The sequence below is a fragment of the Sorex araneus genome, chromosome 3 (genome assembly GCF_027595985.1).
Source record: "Sorex araneus isolate mSorAra2 chromosome 3, mSorAra2.pri, whole genome shotgun sequence".
Classification (NCBI taxonomy): domain Eukaryota; kingdom Metazoa; phylum Chordata; class Mammalia; order Eulipotyphla; family Soricidae; genus Sorex; species Sorex araneus.
In genome coordinates, this window is record NC_073304.1 from 196,784,250 (window position 1) to 196,801,190 (window position 16,941).

Genomic DNA, 16,941 nt, shown 5'->3' on the forward strand with positions numbered 1-16,941 from the left:
CTTATCTGTCCCTTTCCTTCTGACTCATTTCACTCAGCTTGATACTCTCCATGACCATCCGTTTATAGGCCAATTTCATGACTTCATTTTTCCTGACAGCTGCATAGTGTAGATGTGTAGATGTGCCATAGTTTCTTTATCCATTCATCTGTTCTCAGGCACCCAGGTTGTTTCCAGATTCTGGCTATTGTGAATAGTGCTGCAATAAACATTGGCACACAGATGGTGTTTCTGCTGTGTATTTTTGGGCCCCCAGGGTATATTCCCAGAAGTGATAGTCCTGGGTCAAATGGGAGCTCAATTTCTAGTTTTTTGAGAAACATTCATATTTTCCCAAAAGGCCAGACTAGTTGGCATTCCCACCAACAGTGAAGGAGAGTCCTTTTCTCCCCACATCCACGCCATCACTGGTTTTGTTTTTTTTGGATGTGTTCCAGTCTCTGTGTTATGAGATGATATCTCATTGTTGTTTTGATCTGCATCTCCCTGATGATTAGTGATGAAGAGCATTTTTTCATGTGCCTTTTGATCACTCAAATTTCTTCTTTGAGAAAGTCTGTTCATTTCATTGTCCCATTTTCTGATAGGATTGGATGTTTTCTTCTTGTAGGGTTCAACCTGTGCCTTGTATATCCTTGATATTAACCCCTTATCAAACGGGTATTGGGTGAATCTTTTCCATTCTGTAGGCTGTCTTTGTATCCTGGTCACTGTTTATTTTGAGGTGCAGAAGCTTCTTAATTTAAGATAGTCCCATTTGTTTATCTCTGCTTCCACTTGCTTGCTCAGTAGCATTTCACTTTGAAGATACCTTTAGCTTCGATGTCGTGGAGAGTTTTGCCCACCTTTCCCAATACCATTGTTGAAGAGAGGCTTTCCTTTCTCCACTCATGCACTTAGCTCCTTTGTTGAAATTAATTGTCCACACATCTGAAGGTTTATCTCTGGGATTGGTCTGACACTGCAGTTTTGATTGATACAGCTTTGTAAGACAATTTAGATATGGTAGCAGGGGAGTTTTGTGGCTCCATGTAAATGGAGTATTTAACAGTATTTGTCCTGTATCTTTAAAGAATGCCATGAGAATTTTAATAGGAATTGTATTGTATCTGTATAGTGCTTTGGGATGGATGGTCATTTTAATTCTTCCAGCCCTTGAACATGAATATTTTTCCATTTCTGTATCTTTCTTTCAACAGTGAGTTATAGTCTTCATTGAGTGTTTTAAGGACTAGGAAATAGTTCAAAGAGTTGGAGCACATACATGAATGCCCAGGTTTAATCCCCAGACCGCATAGTCTCCTGAATACTGCTGGGTGTGGCCCATCATTTGGGATGAGGCACACAATAGTATCAGTATTCCTAAATCTTTGGAGAAAATCTCCTTTCTGACTCTGAGCAAATGCCTGCAGTCTGTCTCTTGCAAGGAGAGTGGGGGTGGAAAGGCAGCTTCTATTTTCCTTTGCCCACCAGTGACTTGGAATGACTGCAGATTGTTTGGGGGGGGGGGGGCACAGAGGTTTGCCTCTGTGAATGCTGGCCCCAGGACCCTTGTGTAGGCTAGCTTTAGCCTATCCCCCAGACTAGTTTTATGTGGAAAGAGATTCAGTCTGGTTGGGGCCACACATTTTCAGCCTAATTCTTTCTTTTCTCTAGCAAATTTCTGTGCTTTAACTACTTCTGCTCTGCCTTTCCCCCCTCTCAGGGAGCATATTCCTTATCTTCTCCCAGCTCCTTCTTCCCCTGGAGAATTTCCAGGACTCTGGAGCCAATCTGATCATTGGATGATCTGCTCTGGTCTTTGAGTGTTTCTACTCACTTCTTTTTGTGGGCCTGCAAGTTGAATTCTGCATTTCATTCTGTTTCTCAGTGCAGGGATCCTGCTGGATCTCAAAAGGCTCCCTTCTCAACCATCTTGGCCCTTCCACTTGCTCAGCATTTCCCCCACCCCACTGTTTGGGCTACACCCAGAGATGCTAAGGGCATACTCCTGGCCCTGTGTTCAGGAATTACTCCTGGCAGGGCTCAGGAGACTGTGTGCTCTACCAAGGATCAAACTTAGATGGGGCCTCTTGCAAGACAAGTATCAAAACTCCTGTACTATCTCTCCGGCATCTCATCTTTCTTTTTCCTTTCTTTTTTCCTTTTTTTTTAAACTAATATAGCCAAGTAGTATTACATGGTGTATATATATAACAGTCTTTTTCAACTTTTTTTTTTCTTTTTTTGGTTGGGGGGTGTCACACTCAACAATGCTCAGGGCTTATTTTCTGGCTCTGCTCAGAGATCACTCTTAACAGTGCTGGGGGACTATATGGGGTGCCAGGATTGCACCCAGGTCAGCTGCTTGAAGGGCAAGTGTACCTTGCCCACTGTACTATCTCTCTGGCTCCTCTTCAGCCTTTTCATGCTTGCTGTAAGACAGCTGACAGCTGACTAGTATTTTATTAAATCCAGTTTTACAAAATTTGATTTTTTAGCTAGTGCAACAACTGCTGCTGCTTAGCCACCACATGATTGGGGGAAATTTTGTGCCAGACCACCAGAAAATTTCCTCAGACTGACTCCAGTCCATGAACCACAGGTTGAGGAATAGGGATATAGACTCCAATGTCTTCTTTATGCACTCATCGATTGTTGGATACTTGGCTTGCTTTCCTATCTTTTGTAGAGTGCTGCAGTGAACTCAGGTGTATAGTAAATATCATTTCTTCAAAATAATCACTTACGAAAGCATTTCATATTCTAACAATGCTACAAATCTTCCGAATAAGTTTAAATGACCTTGGTGCCAGTTTCATGCCTTAAAAACATCTTAGTACTTGATGTCATTTCCTATACTTAAAAATAATTGCATTTTTTGTTAATTATACATTACTGTCTTAGGAGTGAACAGAGGTGCCTTGCAAATGAATTAATATATGTAGGTGTAGATCAAAAGACTGAAACACTCAGGGTGCACCCTGGCATAGTTCTGTCTCCTAAATATTGCTAGCAGGGACCCCTGAGCACCAAGGAACTCGCTCCCAGTACTGCTAGGTTTTGCCCTAACCCTTCCCCCAAAGATGTATGTGTATATGCACACATATGTGTATGCATGTCAGTATATACATATGTGGAGATGTGGAGATATTAAGTTTTTTAATACCAGCCGTATTTGGAGGTATTTGGCAGATAATGGAGTTTGGGGGCCACACCTGGCAGTGCTTCGAACTTACTCTTGGGGTCACCCTGAAAATGCTTGGGGGACCATATGTGATGCCAGAGATGAAACCGGGACTGACCTTGTGCAAGGCTTACCAGTTGTACTATCTCTCCGGACCACTAAATACTAGGATTTTTTTTTTTGGTTTGTTTTTTATCTCTGAAGAAATTAAGTAAATATTTTCATCATTTTCTGAATATTTTATGATAAATTTTATTTATTGACAGGTTTCTAAAATGTTTTTTGGAGGCCTCAGGTAAAATAGATTTTTTATGTATTTGGATTACTCCTGAAGTGTTTTTTAATGACACGTGATAAAGTGACTTAAACAAATCATTTTTCTGTCTTCTGCCAGATTACAGATCTTCTTGATGTTGTACTAGATAGTTTCATCAAAACCAGTGCAACAGGTGGCTTGGGATCAATAAAAGCTGAGGTGATGGCAGATACTGCTGTAGCTTTGGCTTCTGGAAATGTAAAATTGGTTTCAAGCAAGGTAATCACTTTTTCTTTAGCTTCTGTACTGTGGTATTATAACAGGAAGTTATTTTTCCATACCTAGATATTTTAAGTTAAACTGAATTTCCTTTTCTGATATTTTTTTAGTCCCTATATATTTTTAAATTCTGATTTCTTTCATAGGTTATTGGAAGAATGTGCAAAATAATTGACAAGACATGCTTATCTCCAACGCCTACCTTAGAACAACATCTTATGTGGGACGATATTGCTATTCTAGCACGCTACATGCTAATGTTGTCCTTCAACAACTCCCTTGATGTGGCAGCTCATCTTCCCTACCTCTTCCACGTTGTAACTTTCTTAGTAGCCACCGGACCACTTTCCCTGAGAGCTTCCACCCACGGATTGGTCATTAATATCATTCACTCTCTGTGTACATGTTCACAGCTTCATTTTAGTGGTAAGTTCCCAAAAGGTAATTAGTTTTCTTCCAGCTCTTTTCTGGTTGGCATAGATTTTTTTATTATTATCACTTATTATGGTCTCTTACAAAGCTGCTTATTTAAGCCTATGGTGATGACATAAAACCAGAATGTGCTTTCATTCTGTACCAAGCTACAGGAAAGATTTCGTTGTCTTTATTGTTCCAGTTTGTCGAGCAGATGCCTGTGGTTATCACTGCACTGCAGACAGTAACAGTTGACAGTATTATATTAGTGGCACAGATTTGTAGATAAATGAAGCTAAATCAATGAGTTTTAAAATAAATGTGTATAGAGGGTTGGCTTAGGAAGTATGGTTATGTAATTTGTATGTTGAAATTTTCTAAATTCAAAATGAAATGTGACATTTGGAATTTTAAAATAACATTTAAGCCTTGTTCCTTCTTCTTTTTCTTTCTTCTTTCTTGCAGAAGAAACCAAGCAAGTTTTAAGACTCAGTTTGACAGAGTTCTCATTACCCAAATTTTACTTGTTGTTTGGCATTAGCAAAGTCAAGTCAGCTGCTGTCATTGCGTTTCGTTCCAGTTACCGAGACAGGTCATTCTCTCCTGGCTCCTATGAGAGGGAAACTTTTGCTTTAACATCCTTGGAAACAGTCACAGAAGCTTTGTTAGAGATCATGGAGGTATACAGGAAAAAATTATAAGAAATTAAGATAACTTTTTTAAGATCCACTAGTATCAAATAGAAAAAGAAGTAGTATATTCTGCTGCTTGGAACTTAATGCTTAAATGCTTAAACCACTTCTATGCAGTGGAATGGGAATTTACTGGTATATGTCATTATCTTGGGAGATTACAATAAACATTATTTAGATGTTTCTAACAGCGTTTATGTGATTAAACATATTTAGCATATCCTTTTTTTAGGCGTGTATGAGAGATATTCCAACATGCAAGTGGCTGGACCAGTGGACAGAACTAGCTCAAAGGTATGTCCCAAGTTAATGTAAGTTGCAGAAGTATATCTGCTACTGAAAAGATAATGCCGCATAATCAGTTTTCTAATTATTTAGTATATCTTAACATAAAGGTTTTCATAAGCTCTTTGGATCTTTTAATTGCAGATTTGCATTCCAATATAATCCATCCCTGCAACCAAGAGCTCTTGTTGTCTTTGGCTGTATTAGCAAACGAGTGTCTCATGGGCAGATAAAGCAGATTATTCGTATTCTTAGCAAGGTACTTCTTCACCCTCCTTCCAAATATGTGTGGTTCCCAAGTTATAAAGCATATTTTGCATTTTTCTTATGGACATTTAAATTTGAATTTAAAAAATGTTTTGCTTGCTTATTAAACCTTAAAAATGAGTTTTGATTATTATTAAATTTTGATTCTTTGAAGTTTAGAAGTCTTCTCTAAAAAAGATACCTTTAAAAAAAGATAATTATTTCATTTTTTAGAAGGTACTCATATTTTGTCAGTTTTATGATAAAATAATATGTAAGGTAATGTACTCTTATTATGTATTTTCCAATTACTATTATGACCCCTGGGTTTTTTGTATTAGGATATAATAATAGAAATATTAGAAATAAGAACCTATATGTGCAGTGAGCAGTTAACTACCAAGATAATCCTAACACTGGGAATAATTCTAGCAAGTAATAAATAAGATATTGCTCCTAAGATAATTCTATATTTAGCTAGGAATTAATGTTTTCTTTCAGTGAAAGTAAAATAAAAAATCCTGTTTTCCTAAAAGGCACTTGAGAGTTGCTTAAAAGGACCTGATACTTACAACAGTCAAGTTCTGATAGAAGCTACGGTAATTGCACTAACCAAATTGCAACCACTTCTTAATAAGGTAATTACAATTAGAAAATTAATACGTTTATTTGAGTATTAGTATTAAGTATTATTTTAATTTCTTTGAAGGAGTTCAGAGAATAAGTTGGAAAAGTTATAAAGAAGAGGCGACAGTTATAATAGAACTCGTTATCCTAAAATGTTTGATATATTTTCATTAGAGGAAAACTAAAAAAATGTTTTCAAGTGCTTGTAAGGTTTTTTTTGGGGGGGAATACTAAAGAAAAGATCAATGTATATTCATTATTTTATCTAGCAATTATTAATTGAGAATCACCTGCCCAGTATTATTTTATATTTATTTATATTTTAAATAAATATTTGAGGGGACCACTCCCGTCAGTATTTGGCCAACCAGATTGGAATGTTCAGTGCTCAGGCCCAGCATAGCTGGTGATCTCCAGGCCACACCCTGCAGTCTTCAGAGGCCTCCAGGGCCACACCTGATGGTTCTGCGGCTACATCTGTAAAAAACTAAGACACGCCGAGGGCATGCACACTCTCGGGCTCTCTGGGCGGCTCTGTCTCACCGCCCACGTTTGGTGCTCTGGAACCGCTGTGTGTGCTGTCGGTCAAGGGCAGGCAACGGAAGGAAGAAGGCCAAACTGGTTGCTAGATCAGTTTATTTCATTCTCTCTCTCTGCTTCTCTCCCAGTTCTGGATCTCTCTGGATCTGTGGATCTGGCTCCCCAACCCACTCTTACAGCCTAGTTAAATCCCCCCAGCATGAGGGGTTTGGGGCATACACATAGGTGTGGTCACAATCAATAGGGTAAGGTTCCTTTCCCTCAGGGATGCTTCTCCTAGGATTGACTCTCTTTCAGTAGGAGGATCCACCCAAGAGTGGAGTCCCATGAGTGTGTTTCTCCTCTCCTCATCCAGCAAACATATAAGAATTCATAATATTAATCATTTTGTATGGACACAATAAGAAATGCATTAAAGCTTATAGAATTGCTCTCCTGGGGCCATCTCAATCTCAGACTACAGTGCTCAGGCCGGATCAGTCTTTCCTATCCCTAGCAGGGTCCTAGTCTCGTCATTACTTTTGGATCATGACAGCATTTGTCTATGATCAAGCTCTTATAGTTAAGAATTAGGCACTTTGGCCAGGCCCATCTCGATACCAGGGTAGCACATAACTCACCACTTGCCCTGGATCCATCCCGTCCCTCGTCGGGGACCCTGCTTTTGGGGGTGCTAGGAAATAAGGGCAGCTGAGGCTTAGGTCGAGAGAACAGATGCCCAGGAGGAAAATATCATGTAGAGTCAAATGACTCCCAGGTTACAAAAGCATAGCATTTGCTAAGTCTTCCTGTGTCCATACAAAAAGGACATTGCTCTGAATAAACTATGCAAAGGACTCAAGGGGAAGAGAAAAACAATATTTACAAGCCAACAGAACACTAAGAAAGAAGCTACAAATAAACACAGAGGAATGGGAGCACTGTGATGGGAGTAACCCAATAAACCTAAACTACCTGAGGCTATGTTATCCTACATACACCCAAAAGGGCTCAGGCCATGTGCGGTAATAGCGGAGTTAGAACTCCTGTCCACTGAGCTATCTCCCCATCCCCAAGGTGCTAGGGATAAAGTACTGGCCTTGAAATTCCCTGCCATTATGGTGCCTCATGGGTAGGAGTGGGAGCTGGAAAGTTTACTAACAAGGCAGGTAAAATATATAATAATGTTAGTTCATGATTATTTCTGTGAAGAAATGTAAAGGTAGATAAAGAATTGATCACTAATAGAATCTGGGTATTAAATGAAGATGGTGTTTACAAGGAATGAATTATGCAGCCACTATTTCCAATGGTCTGAGCTCATCTCAGTTTTGTGACCTCCAGCAGGTCATTTAAACGCACCTGGCCATTACATTTGTACATTGATCAAAATGCATAATACAGACTAAATAGTAGCATGATTCTAAACATGACACTTATAAGTCTTATTTAAAGACGATGCAAAAGAATAAATATACCTATGTTCCTGGAATTGAGCTATATGTTCTATAAACATTCTGATCCTGAAGTACGTAAAAATGGTTCTTATGTCCTCATCTTTTAAACTAAAATAATGTTCTGAAGGCTAAATAACTGGTTCCAAGTTTACATACCTAATAAAGGAACCATGATTCTAATCAAAATAATTGTAAGGCCTGTGTGTTTTTCTATATACCACACTACTTAATAAGGGGTTTCTTCAGTTGAGAACAGGAAGAAGTTACTGATAAGAATGATAAGAAATTGGGGCCGGAGCAATAATACAGCTGGTAGGGCATTTGCCTTGTACGCAGCTGACCTGGGTTCAATCTTTGGCATCCCATATAGTCCCCCCAAGCACCACCAGGAGTAATTCCTGAGTGCAGAGCAAGGAGGAACTCCTAGGCATTGCCAGGTGTTACCCCAAAAGAAAAATAAATAGTGATAAGAAAAGTAGAAAAGGTAGAGTCTGAACTAAAGCTAAAGAGATGGATTGGATTTAGGGTAGAGACAGGAAGACATTCTTGAGCAGCAAATTTAACAGTAGCAGGATTATAAAGAATGTTGGGAGTAAAGGGGAGAGAAAGTACAGGAGTTAGGGTGCTTGTCCTGTATGCAGCCTACTCGGGTTCAATCCCCAGCACCCAGTATGTTCCCTTGAGCTCTGCCAGTGGTGATCCGAGTTCATAGCAAGGTAGTGCTTGCCTTTCACACTGCCTACCTGGGTTCAGTTCTCAGCACCACGCATGGTCCCCGGAACACTTCCAGTAGTGATCCCTGAGCACAGATCCATACATTAGCTCCGAACACAGCAAAGTGTGGCCCAGCCATCCTCCACCAAAATAATAATTTTTAAAAAGAATGCTGAGACAATGAAGGAGTGATGAGTAGATCATTTAAGTTGAGAGGGAGAAATGTCAGACAATGAGTGCGAAGGTTATAAAAACTAAATGCACCCCTAGTCCCTGCAGCCATGCGGACTGGTTAGGTTAGTTCTTCCCCAGCCTCCTGGGGAATGAAAGGGGATTTTTTTGCATTGCAATATTTTATACATAAATCTATTTTGTTTGTAATGAGCCATTTTCAGTAAACATGACTGCAAAATGATGGCAGCCCCTGGGGGGGTCGGGAAATAATTAAGTACAAGTAGTATTGCACTCAGCATCCTTCAGAAAATTGTTTGTGAGATGTTCATATATATTTCCAAGACTTGACTTTTTCAGAGGTGGTATGCATAGGGGATTGAAGATTAGACTAGGTGGTGTGCATAGAAGATTAGATTTAGTCTTAGTAGACTGGAGTAGTAAGAAAACAGAGGTCAAAGGAATTTACATTTAAAATCTACATTGAAAATATGGAATATTGGCACTGGCAATAAGCAGAAGCAAAGAAGATTACTTTGGAAAAAAATAAAGAAAAGTTGCTGGATGCTAAGCTTCCCAGCTTGGCTAACAGCTTCTTCTTAGTGGACAGGAGGGATGCTCAGAGGTGCCAAAAGCAGTGCTCAGAGGATCCGGGACCTCTCCTGCTATTAATCAGGCAGCCGGGCTGAAAAGTTCAATATTAGACCTGAGCGATGCACCACTGTTCAGGCCTGGTGGTGCTGAGGTCCTCCAGTTATGCTTGGAACTTGGGTTCTTGTGTCTGTAAAACATGCACCCAAATCCTGAGCTATATGCCCGGCCCCAGGTTAATAGTGCCTTTAGTAACATGGATTAGAATAAAATTTTCTGGTTTATTTACCTTCCCCTATGTAAAAAATACAAACGCGCATGCACACAAAAGGGTGATGTGTATTCGTGGGCTCTTGGGACAGCTCTCTCTCTCTCTCTCCCCCCCCACCTCTTCTTTCTTCCCCTCCCCCTCCCCTTCCCTTCCCTCTCTCTCTCTCTCCCTCCCCCTCTCTTCTCCTTCCCTCCCCTCCCCCTTCCCTTCCCTTCCCTCTCTCTCTCCCCATCTCCTCTCCTTCCCTCCCCTCCCCCTCCCCTCCCTTTCCCTTCCCTCTCTCTCTCCCCTCCTCTTCTTCCCTCCCCTCTTCTTCCCTCCCCTCCCTCCCCCTCCCCTTCCCTCTCTCTCTCTCTCTCTCTCTCTCTCTCTCTCTCTCTCTCTCTCTCTCCCTCCCTCCCTCCCTCCCCTCGAATTCAGTACCCTCAAGCTGCTGTGTATGAACCAGATTGGGATGGCTCCTCCTTTGTACTCCACTTCTGTGTGTGCTGCTGTGCTCTCTTCTGTCTCTCTATCTCTGTCTCTGTAGTCTCTCCCAACCTCTCTCTGTCTCTGTCATCTCTCCTGTGGTCTCTTCTGATCTCTCTTCTTCTGATCACTCTCTCTGGAACCCTTCTGCTTCAGTCTCTGGAGCCCCACTCGCTCTCACTTCTAACTCTGACAATGACTCTGATTCTCACTCGCTTTATGCTCTTTCTTTCCCCTGCTTCTGGCTCCAGTGACTCCCTGATTCTCTTTCGCTTTGTGCTCTGCTTCTGTGTCTTGCCCTCTACTTCTCTTACAGTCTTAGTTTATATAGCAGTCACATAAGGTGGTGACACAAAGGTGGGTTGAACATTAACAAATCAACAAAGAGGGGTAAGACCACTCCTCCAGGAGATTAACAAAATCTCATGTGAGGAGATTACTCCAGATTACTAGGAGATCCATTTAAGGGCGGAATCCCATCCAGGGTGTGTCATTTTCTTCTTTCCTCAGCTAGTAACCCACTTAAATAGTTGTAGTAAATCTATCTCTAATATTTCTAGCAATGTCATTCTGTATGAGCAGAGTAAGAGATATATCAAACTTAAAGTTTGGTTCTTCCTGAGGACATCTCACTATATATTCCAGACCTCAGTCCTCAGGTCAGGTTACTCTTCCTAACCCCAGCAGGGTCCTAGTCTCATCATGACTTTTGGATCATGACAGCATTTGTCTATGACCATGTTCTCAACTTATAGTTGAGTATTGTGGCGCTTTGGCCTGGCCCATTTCGATGCCAGGGTAGCTCACAGCTTGCCCTGATTCCATTCAGTCCCTCGTCAGGACCCTGCTTTTGGGGTGCTAGGAACTAAGGGCAACCGAGTTGAGAAAGCAGATGCCCAAGAGTAAATATTATTGGAGTCAATCAGCTCTCAAGTTACAAAGCATGATAGTAACTGTCTTCCTATATCCATACAGAAAGGACATTTCTTTAAGGTAAACTAAGTTCCCTGCGGCAAGGCTGAAAGGACAAACCCAATGTTATCCTATACCCCTAACAAGAAAACTTGCATAAATTGAAGTACAATATGTTTCTTGTTGTAGTGCAGTAGATGGAAACACTTTGCTATTCATCTTACTAACTTGAAACTCCGCTCCCTTGTCAGGACTCCCCTCTCCACAAAGCCCTGTTTTGGGTGGCTGTGGCTGTGCTGCAGCTGGATGAGGTCAACTTGTATTCAGCAGGCACTGCACTGCTCGAACAAAACCTGCACACCCTGGACAGTCTCCGGATATTCAATGATAAGGTAAGCAATGGCATTTCTTCGTTTAGGAATATCTCCTCTCACATTTTGTTTTGTTTTGTTTGGGGGCCACACCAGGTAATTATCAGGGCTTACTCCTAGCTCAGTGCTCAAGGGTTCTCCTGATAGTGCTCAGGAGAACAATTGATCCCAGCACTCTGTCTCTTCTCTTCTCTCTCTCTCTCTCTCTCTCTCTCTCTCTCTCCCTCTCTCTCTCTCTCGCTCTCCCTCTCTCTCTCTGCTTTTATTGTCTTTTAAATCAGAAGAGATTCATGAATAAATGTGAATTTCTAATATGCATTTTACTTTACCAATTGACAAAAAAATGTAAATGTTAGTGTATATATTCTATATTGAAATAGCAGGAAACAGTATTTACCCATGCTAATAACCTAAATAGCAATAAATAATAATTTTAAGGGTAATATTAGCCACCATGCCAGGCACTGTTTAAGTACTACACACTCATTATTTGTAATTATTTTTGTTTTTTGGTCGCACACAGAGGTGCTCAGGGCATACTCCCAGCTCTGTCTCACTCTTGGTGAAGTTTTGGGGACTATGTGGGATGCCAGGGATTGAACCTGAGTAGGCTGTGTGCAAGGCAAGCACCCTATCTGCTGTACTATATTTCCAGCACCTGTAATTTTTTATAACCCAAAAATAAAGATTAACATCCTTCACTCAACAATTCATATATAAATTTTAGACTTTAGATATTATGTAAATATAGGTTTATTTGTATTGAATACTGACACTAATGATAATATGTAAATAATTAAAAACAGATAAGGAGGTTGGAGAGTCTAAAGGAAACTTTTGGGTACTTAATTATATTCATTTTTATTTTGCCTAATCAAACCTGAAATGTGCCATTAGCACTTCCTTAACATTTATTGACCCTTACTGAGGTTGAATTTTTGTTTCACAGAGCAAAGAAAAGTATTATAACAATGTAAAATTATGTTTATTTTTGTCTTTGGAGAAAAATGAAATCTAGGAGAAAAGAGGAATTTAAGTATTTAAGTATAAATGCCTAAAGGTATAGAGATTTCCTCAAAGTGAAATTAATAGAACTGAGGGTAGGAAGAAAAGAACAGGAGCATAGTTTTTAACTATGAAAATCTCTGCTTTAATACCTTATTTGTTCAGAGGCCACAGTGGTACAGCAAGTAGGACGCTTGACTTACATGCAGCTAATCTAGGTTCAATTCAAAACACCACTATGAGGAATAAATACTAAGCACCATTGTATGTGCCCCCCGCCCCCACAGAAAAAAAAAAAAGATTATTTGAGGGTTTTTTGTTATTTGTTTATTTTGCTTTGAGGGTCACACCCAGCAATGTTCAGGGGTTACTCCTGGCTCTGCACTCAGGAATTACTCTTGGTGGTATTCATGGAACCAAATGGAATGCTGGGCATGGAATCCAGGTCAGCTGCATGCAAGGCAAATGCCCTACTCACTGTACTATTGCTCCAGCCCCCAAACATTATTTGTTCATTCTACCAGATATAGTGTAGACCCAGTAATTTGGGGCTCTAAGTGTGATGACAAAATTTCAAGGGTAGAAGTGACTTTGAAGTTTATCATTCAGATCTCTGTTTTACAAAACAAAAAAAGTCAGTTACCTTGTTTGTTTTTTATGTATCTGATTTGGTGCTAGTTTTTTTTTTTTCCCCAATCCCATTGCTCTTTTTCTTGGATCATCTTGGGACAGTAAAGTAGCTATTGGCAATGTGCATAATTTTAAGAATGTTTGTAAAAAAAAGAAATGTTTGCTTTGGCATTTTCATTGCCAGAACAGCCCATTAGCTGCAGCTATTATATAAAGTCTTGTTAGGGCTGCTGAGATAATGCAAAAGGATTGGGTACATGCTTTGTATGTGGGAGGCCCAGGTTCACCCAACATTGCCAGGAGTAAACCCTCCTACCACACACCCATCCTTCCCCCACCCACAGTGAGCAGCATCCTCTCTGAGCACCACAGGGTGGCCCTGAAATAAACCAAAACAAAGTCACCAAGATTTTGGAGGAGGATTTTGAGGATCTAGTAATGTATAACATGGCGACTATAATTGAAAGCACTGTAGTGTGTAATTGAAATTTGCTGGGAAAAGAATTTTAATTTTTGTTCCCTTAAAGGTATACAAATCTTGACAAACCAAAGAATGAACATTTTTAGTTCTTTTATTTCAAAAATCTCTGAAAAAGAAAATCACCGAGGTTCTTTTTTAAAGAAATGCAAATTCCTGAGCCTTATCCATCTCCCTTAATTCTGTAATTATCCTGGGCAAGTTACATAGCATTTTTGAGTTTCAAGATCCTCATTTTCAGGGCTAGAGTGATAATACAGTGAGTAGGGCTTTTGCCTTGCATGTGTCTGACCCAAGTTCTATTCTCTGATAACACATACCCTGCCAACAGTGATCCCTGAGTGCAGAGCCAGGAGTAAGCCCTGAGCACAATGGGATGTGACCCCAAAACAAATAAAATCCTCATTATCCCTCTTTAAAATGTGGAACTTACCCAGGTGAGTAATTTTTTTGGTTTTAGTTCCCTGATAAATTTTCAGAATCAAGAACTACACCTAATACATCAAAGATACATAGTAATTATTTGATAAGTATTTGTAAAATGATTTTATTTATCAAACGAGTGACTCTGTGAAATAGTTAATTACAACTGCACAGAATTGCTTTAAAGGTTTTTAGTATAGGAGTCACAGGATAATGTAGGAAGTAAGGCACTTACCTTGCACTCAGCTGACCCAAGTGTTTGATCCCCATTATCCCAAATGATCCCCTGAGCACCTCCAAGAGCAATTCCTGAGTGCAGAGCCAGGAGTAACCCCTGAGCATCACCAAGTATAGCCTGCATATATATATATATATATATATATATATATATATATATATATATATATATATATTGTAAAAACTAGGAAGATAGCTCAAAACACTGGAGCATAACTTTCATGGGTGAGGCCCTGACTTCCATCCTGCATGGCCCCAGGTACGACACTGCTGGTAACGGCCCCTGAAAAATTAAAAAAGAGTTTCAATACATACCATAAATTATATACTACTGCCAGCACTCAATAAATATGAACTCTTTAGTCTCTAAATGTTTGGTCACCAACAATACACAAAATGTCAACTCAATAAATGGCTTTATTTTATTTATTTATTTATTTATTTATTTATTTATTTATTTATTTTGCTTTTTGGATCACACCCGGCAATGCACAGGGGTTACTCCTGGATCTGCACTCAGGAATTACCCCTGGCGGTGCTCAGGGGACCATACAGGATGCTGGGAATCGAACCCGGGTCGGCCACATGCAAAGCAAATGACCTACCCGCTGTGCTATTGCTCCAGCCCCAAATGGCCTTATTTTAAAACAACAGTATATGGGGCCAGAAATGGTACAGCAGCTAAGGCACTTGGCTTGCACACATCTGACCAAGGTTCAAACCCCAGCATCCACCAGGAGTGACCCCTGAGCACAGAGCCAGGAATAAGTTCTGAGTACTGCTGGGTATGCTCCAAAAACAGTTTTTTTAAAGCAGCAATACTTACAATTTTTAAAACATTGCCATGGCAATGAAGCCCTACATGCAATCTCAGCATCCGAAACAATAAAAAAGACACCAGAATATAAAATTACATTTATTGTTTTATCTTTTTGGATAAAAAGGACCTCATACATATGGGCATACACTGAACCACTGAGCTTACTATCTCAGGTCCTATTTTGCATTTTAAAGGAAAGCAATGTAATCTTCCATCATCTTATCATTTATACTTTGGGGTTTTGTGTGTGTGTGTGTTTGTGATGCCGTGAATCAAGGGCCACACACATAGAAGGTAAGTGCTATACTAATAGGTCACATCTCTGGACCTTATGTATGATTCCCTTATATTACTGTATTTATTATACCTTAAATATTCTTCTTTGGTTTACTGTAGTTGTCTGAAAATAACTACAACTGGAAAGAATACATAGCTTGTATTAGCTATTAAACAGTAAGTGATTGTCACCAACAGCTCTACCATCTCCTCTCCCAAATTAACCATCTCATTGTCTTTGATAGAGTCCGGAGGAAGTATTTATGGCAATCCGAAATCCTCTGGAATGGCACTGCAAGCAAATGGATCATTTTGTTGGACTCAATTTCAACTCTAATTTTAACTTTGCACTAGTTGGCCACCTCTTAAAAGGTAGATATCTTGTATTAGAATATTTTCATGAAATGCTCTTAAGAATCTAGAAGTAGCTAAAAAAATTAAATATGAGGAATAAATTGTCTACAAACTATATCTGTCTTGGTGAGTTATGTTTTATTTAATAGGTATAGTCTGATTTTCACATTAAGTATCTCTAAAAAGCAATGGTTTGGGCTGGAGCAATAGTATAGAGGGTAGGACGTTTGCTTTGCACGCAGCCGACACGGGTTCGATTCCCAGCTTCGTATATAGTCCACCTAACACAGCCAGGAGTAATTCCTGAGTGCAAAGCCAGGAGAAACCCCTGTGCATCACTGGGTATGACCCAAAAAGAAAAAAAAAATGGTTAATTCTTGTATCATTCCTAAGTTCTAATGGGGGCCAGCGTGATAGTATAGCAGGTAGAGTGTCTGCCTTGTGCACAGCAAACTCAGGTTCAATCCAGCATCCCATATGGTCCCCCAGCACTGCCAGGAGTAATACCTGAGTGCTGAACCAGGAGTAATCCCTGCAATCTCCCAGGTGTGGTCCAAAAACAAAAAACAGTGGAGGGGAAGATTCGTAAGTACTGAACTTCCTTTAAAGCTAATAATTATATTGCATAATTATCTTTTTATAATTTTTATAATTTATAATAAAACTACGACCTTTCAAATAAATATTATGTGGGGGCTGGAGTGATAGCACAGCAGGTAGGGTGTTTGCCTTGCATGTGCTGACCCGGATTCAATTTTCAGCATCCCACATGGTCCCCTGAGCACCCCCAGGAGTAATTCCTGAGTGCAGAGCCAGGAGTAACCCCTGTGCATTGCCGGGTGTGACCCAAAGAGCAAAAAAAAAAAAAAAAAGTTATGTGAATAATAATTTATATTGGAAAATGATGTCTTAAAGAATTCATTACAGGGACTGAAGCAGTATTACATCAAGCAGGGCATTTTCCTTGCATGTACATAGCTGACCTGGGTTTGATACCCAACACCCCACATGGACCCCCAGGCATGCCAGGAGTAACCCCTGAGTACAGAACTTAAGGCCTGAGCACACCAGGTGTGGCCCGAAAAAAAATTCATTACAGATTTTCTTCAGTTTATAATTTTTATTGATATTATTATATATCATACAACCTCACCTTTCTGGTAACCCACCCCCACCCTCCCAGATTTCTGTATTGCTAAAAGCAGTGATTTTAGTTATTCCTCAGAGCTGCCTTACTTACTTTCTGACCCGGCTATACTCCTCACTGCCAATTTCATTG

At 40.0% G+C, this 16,941-nt stretch overlaps 1 protein-coding gene across 9 annotated transcripts in view; it reads left to right on the forward strand.

Annotated features, from left to right (window-relative positions):
- NF1 (neurofibromin 1) overlaps positions 1 to 16,941 on the forward strand; it is a 294,661-nt gene that overhangs the window by 241,780 nt on the left and 35,940 nt on the right. For all 9 annotated transcript variants that reach the window (XM_055131786.1, XM_055131777.1, XM_055131782.1 and 6 more), the window contains 8 exons: positions 3,561 to 3,701; positions 3,848 to 4,127; positions 4,581 to 4,795; positions 5,040 to 5,101; positions 5,237 to 5,351; positions 5,875 to 5,976; positions 11,320 to 11,460; positions 15,554 to 15,680. In XM_055131786.1, the coding sequence (XP_054987761.1) occupies positions 3,561 to 3,701; positions 3,848 to 4,127; positions 4,581 to 4,795; positions 5,040 to 5,101; positions 5,237 to 5,351; positions 5,875 to 5,976; positions 11,320 to 11,460; positions 15,554 to 15,680 (1,183 nt within the window). The remainder of the gene's footprint in view (positions 1 to 3,560; positions 3,702 to 3,847; positions 4,128 to 4,580; positions 4,796 to 5,039; positions 5,102 to 5,236; positions 5,352 to 5,874; positions 5,977 to 11,319; positions 11,461 to 15,553; positions 15,681 to 16,941) is intronic.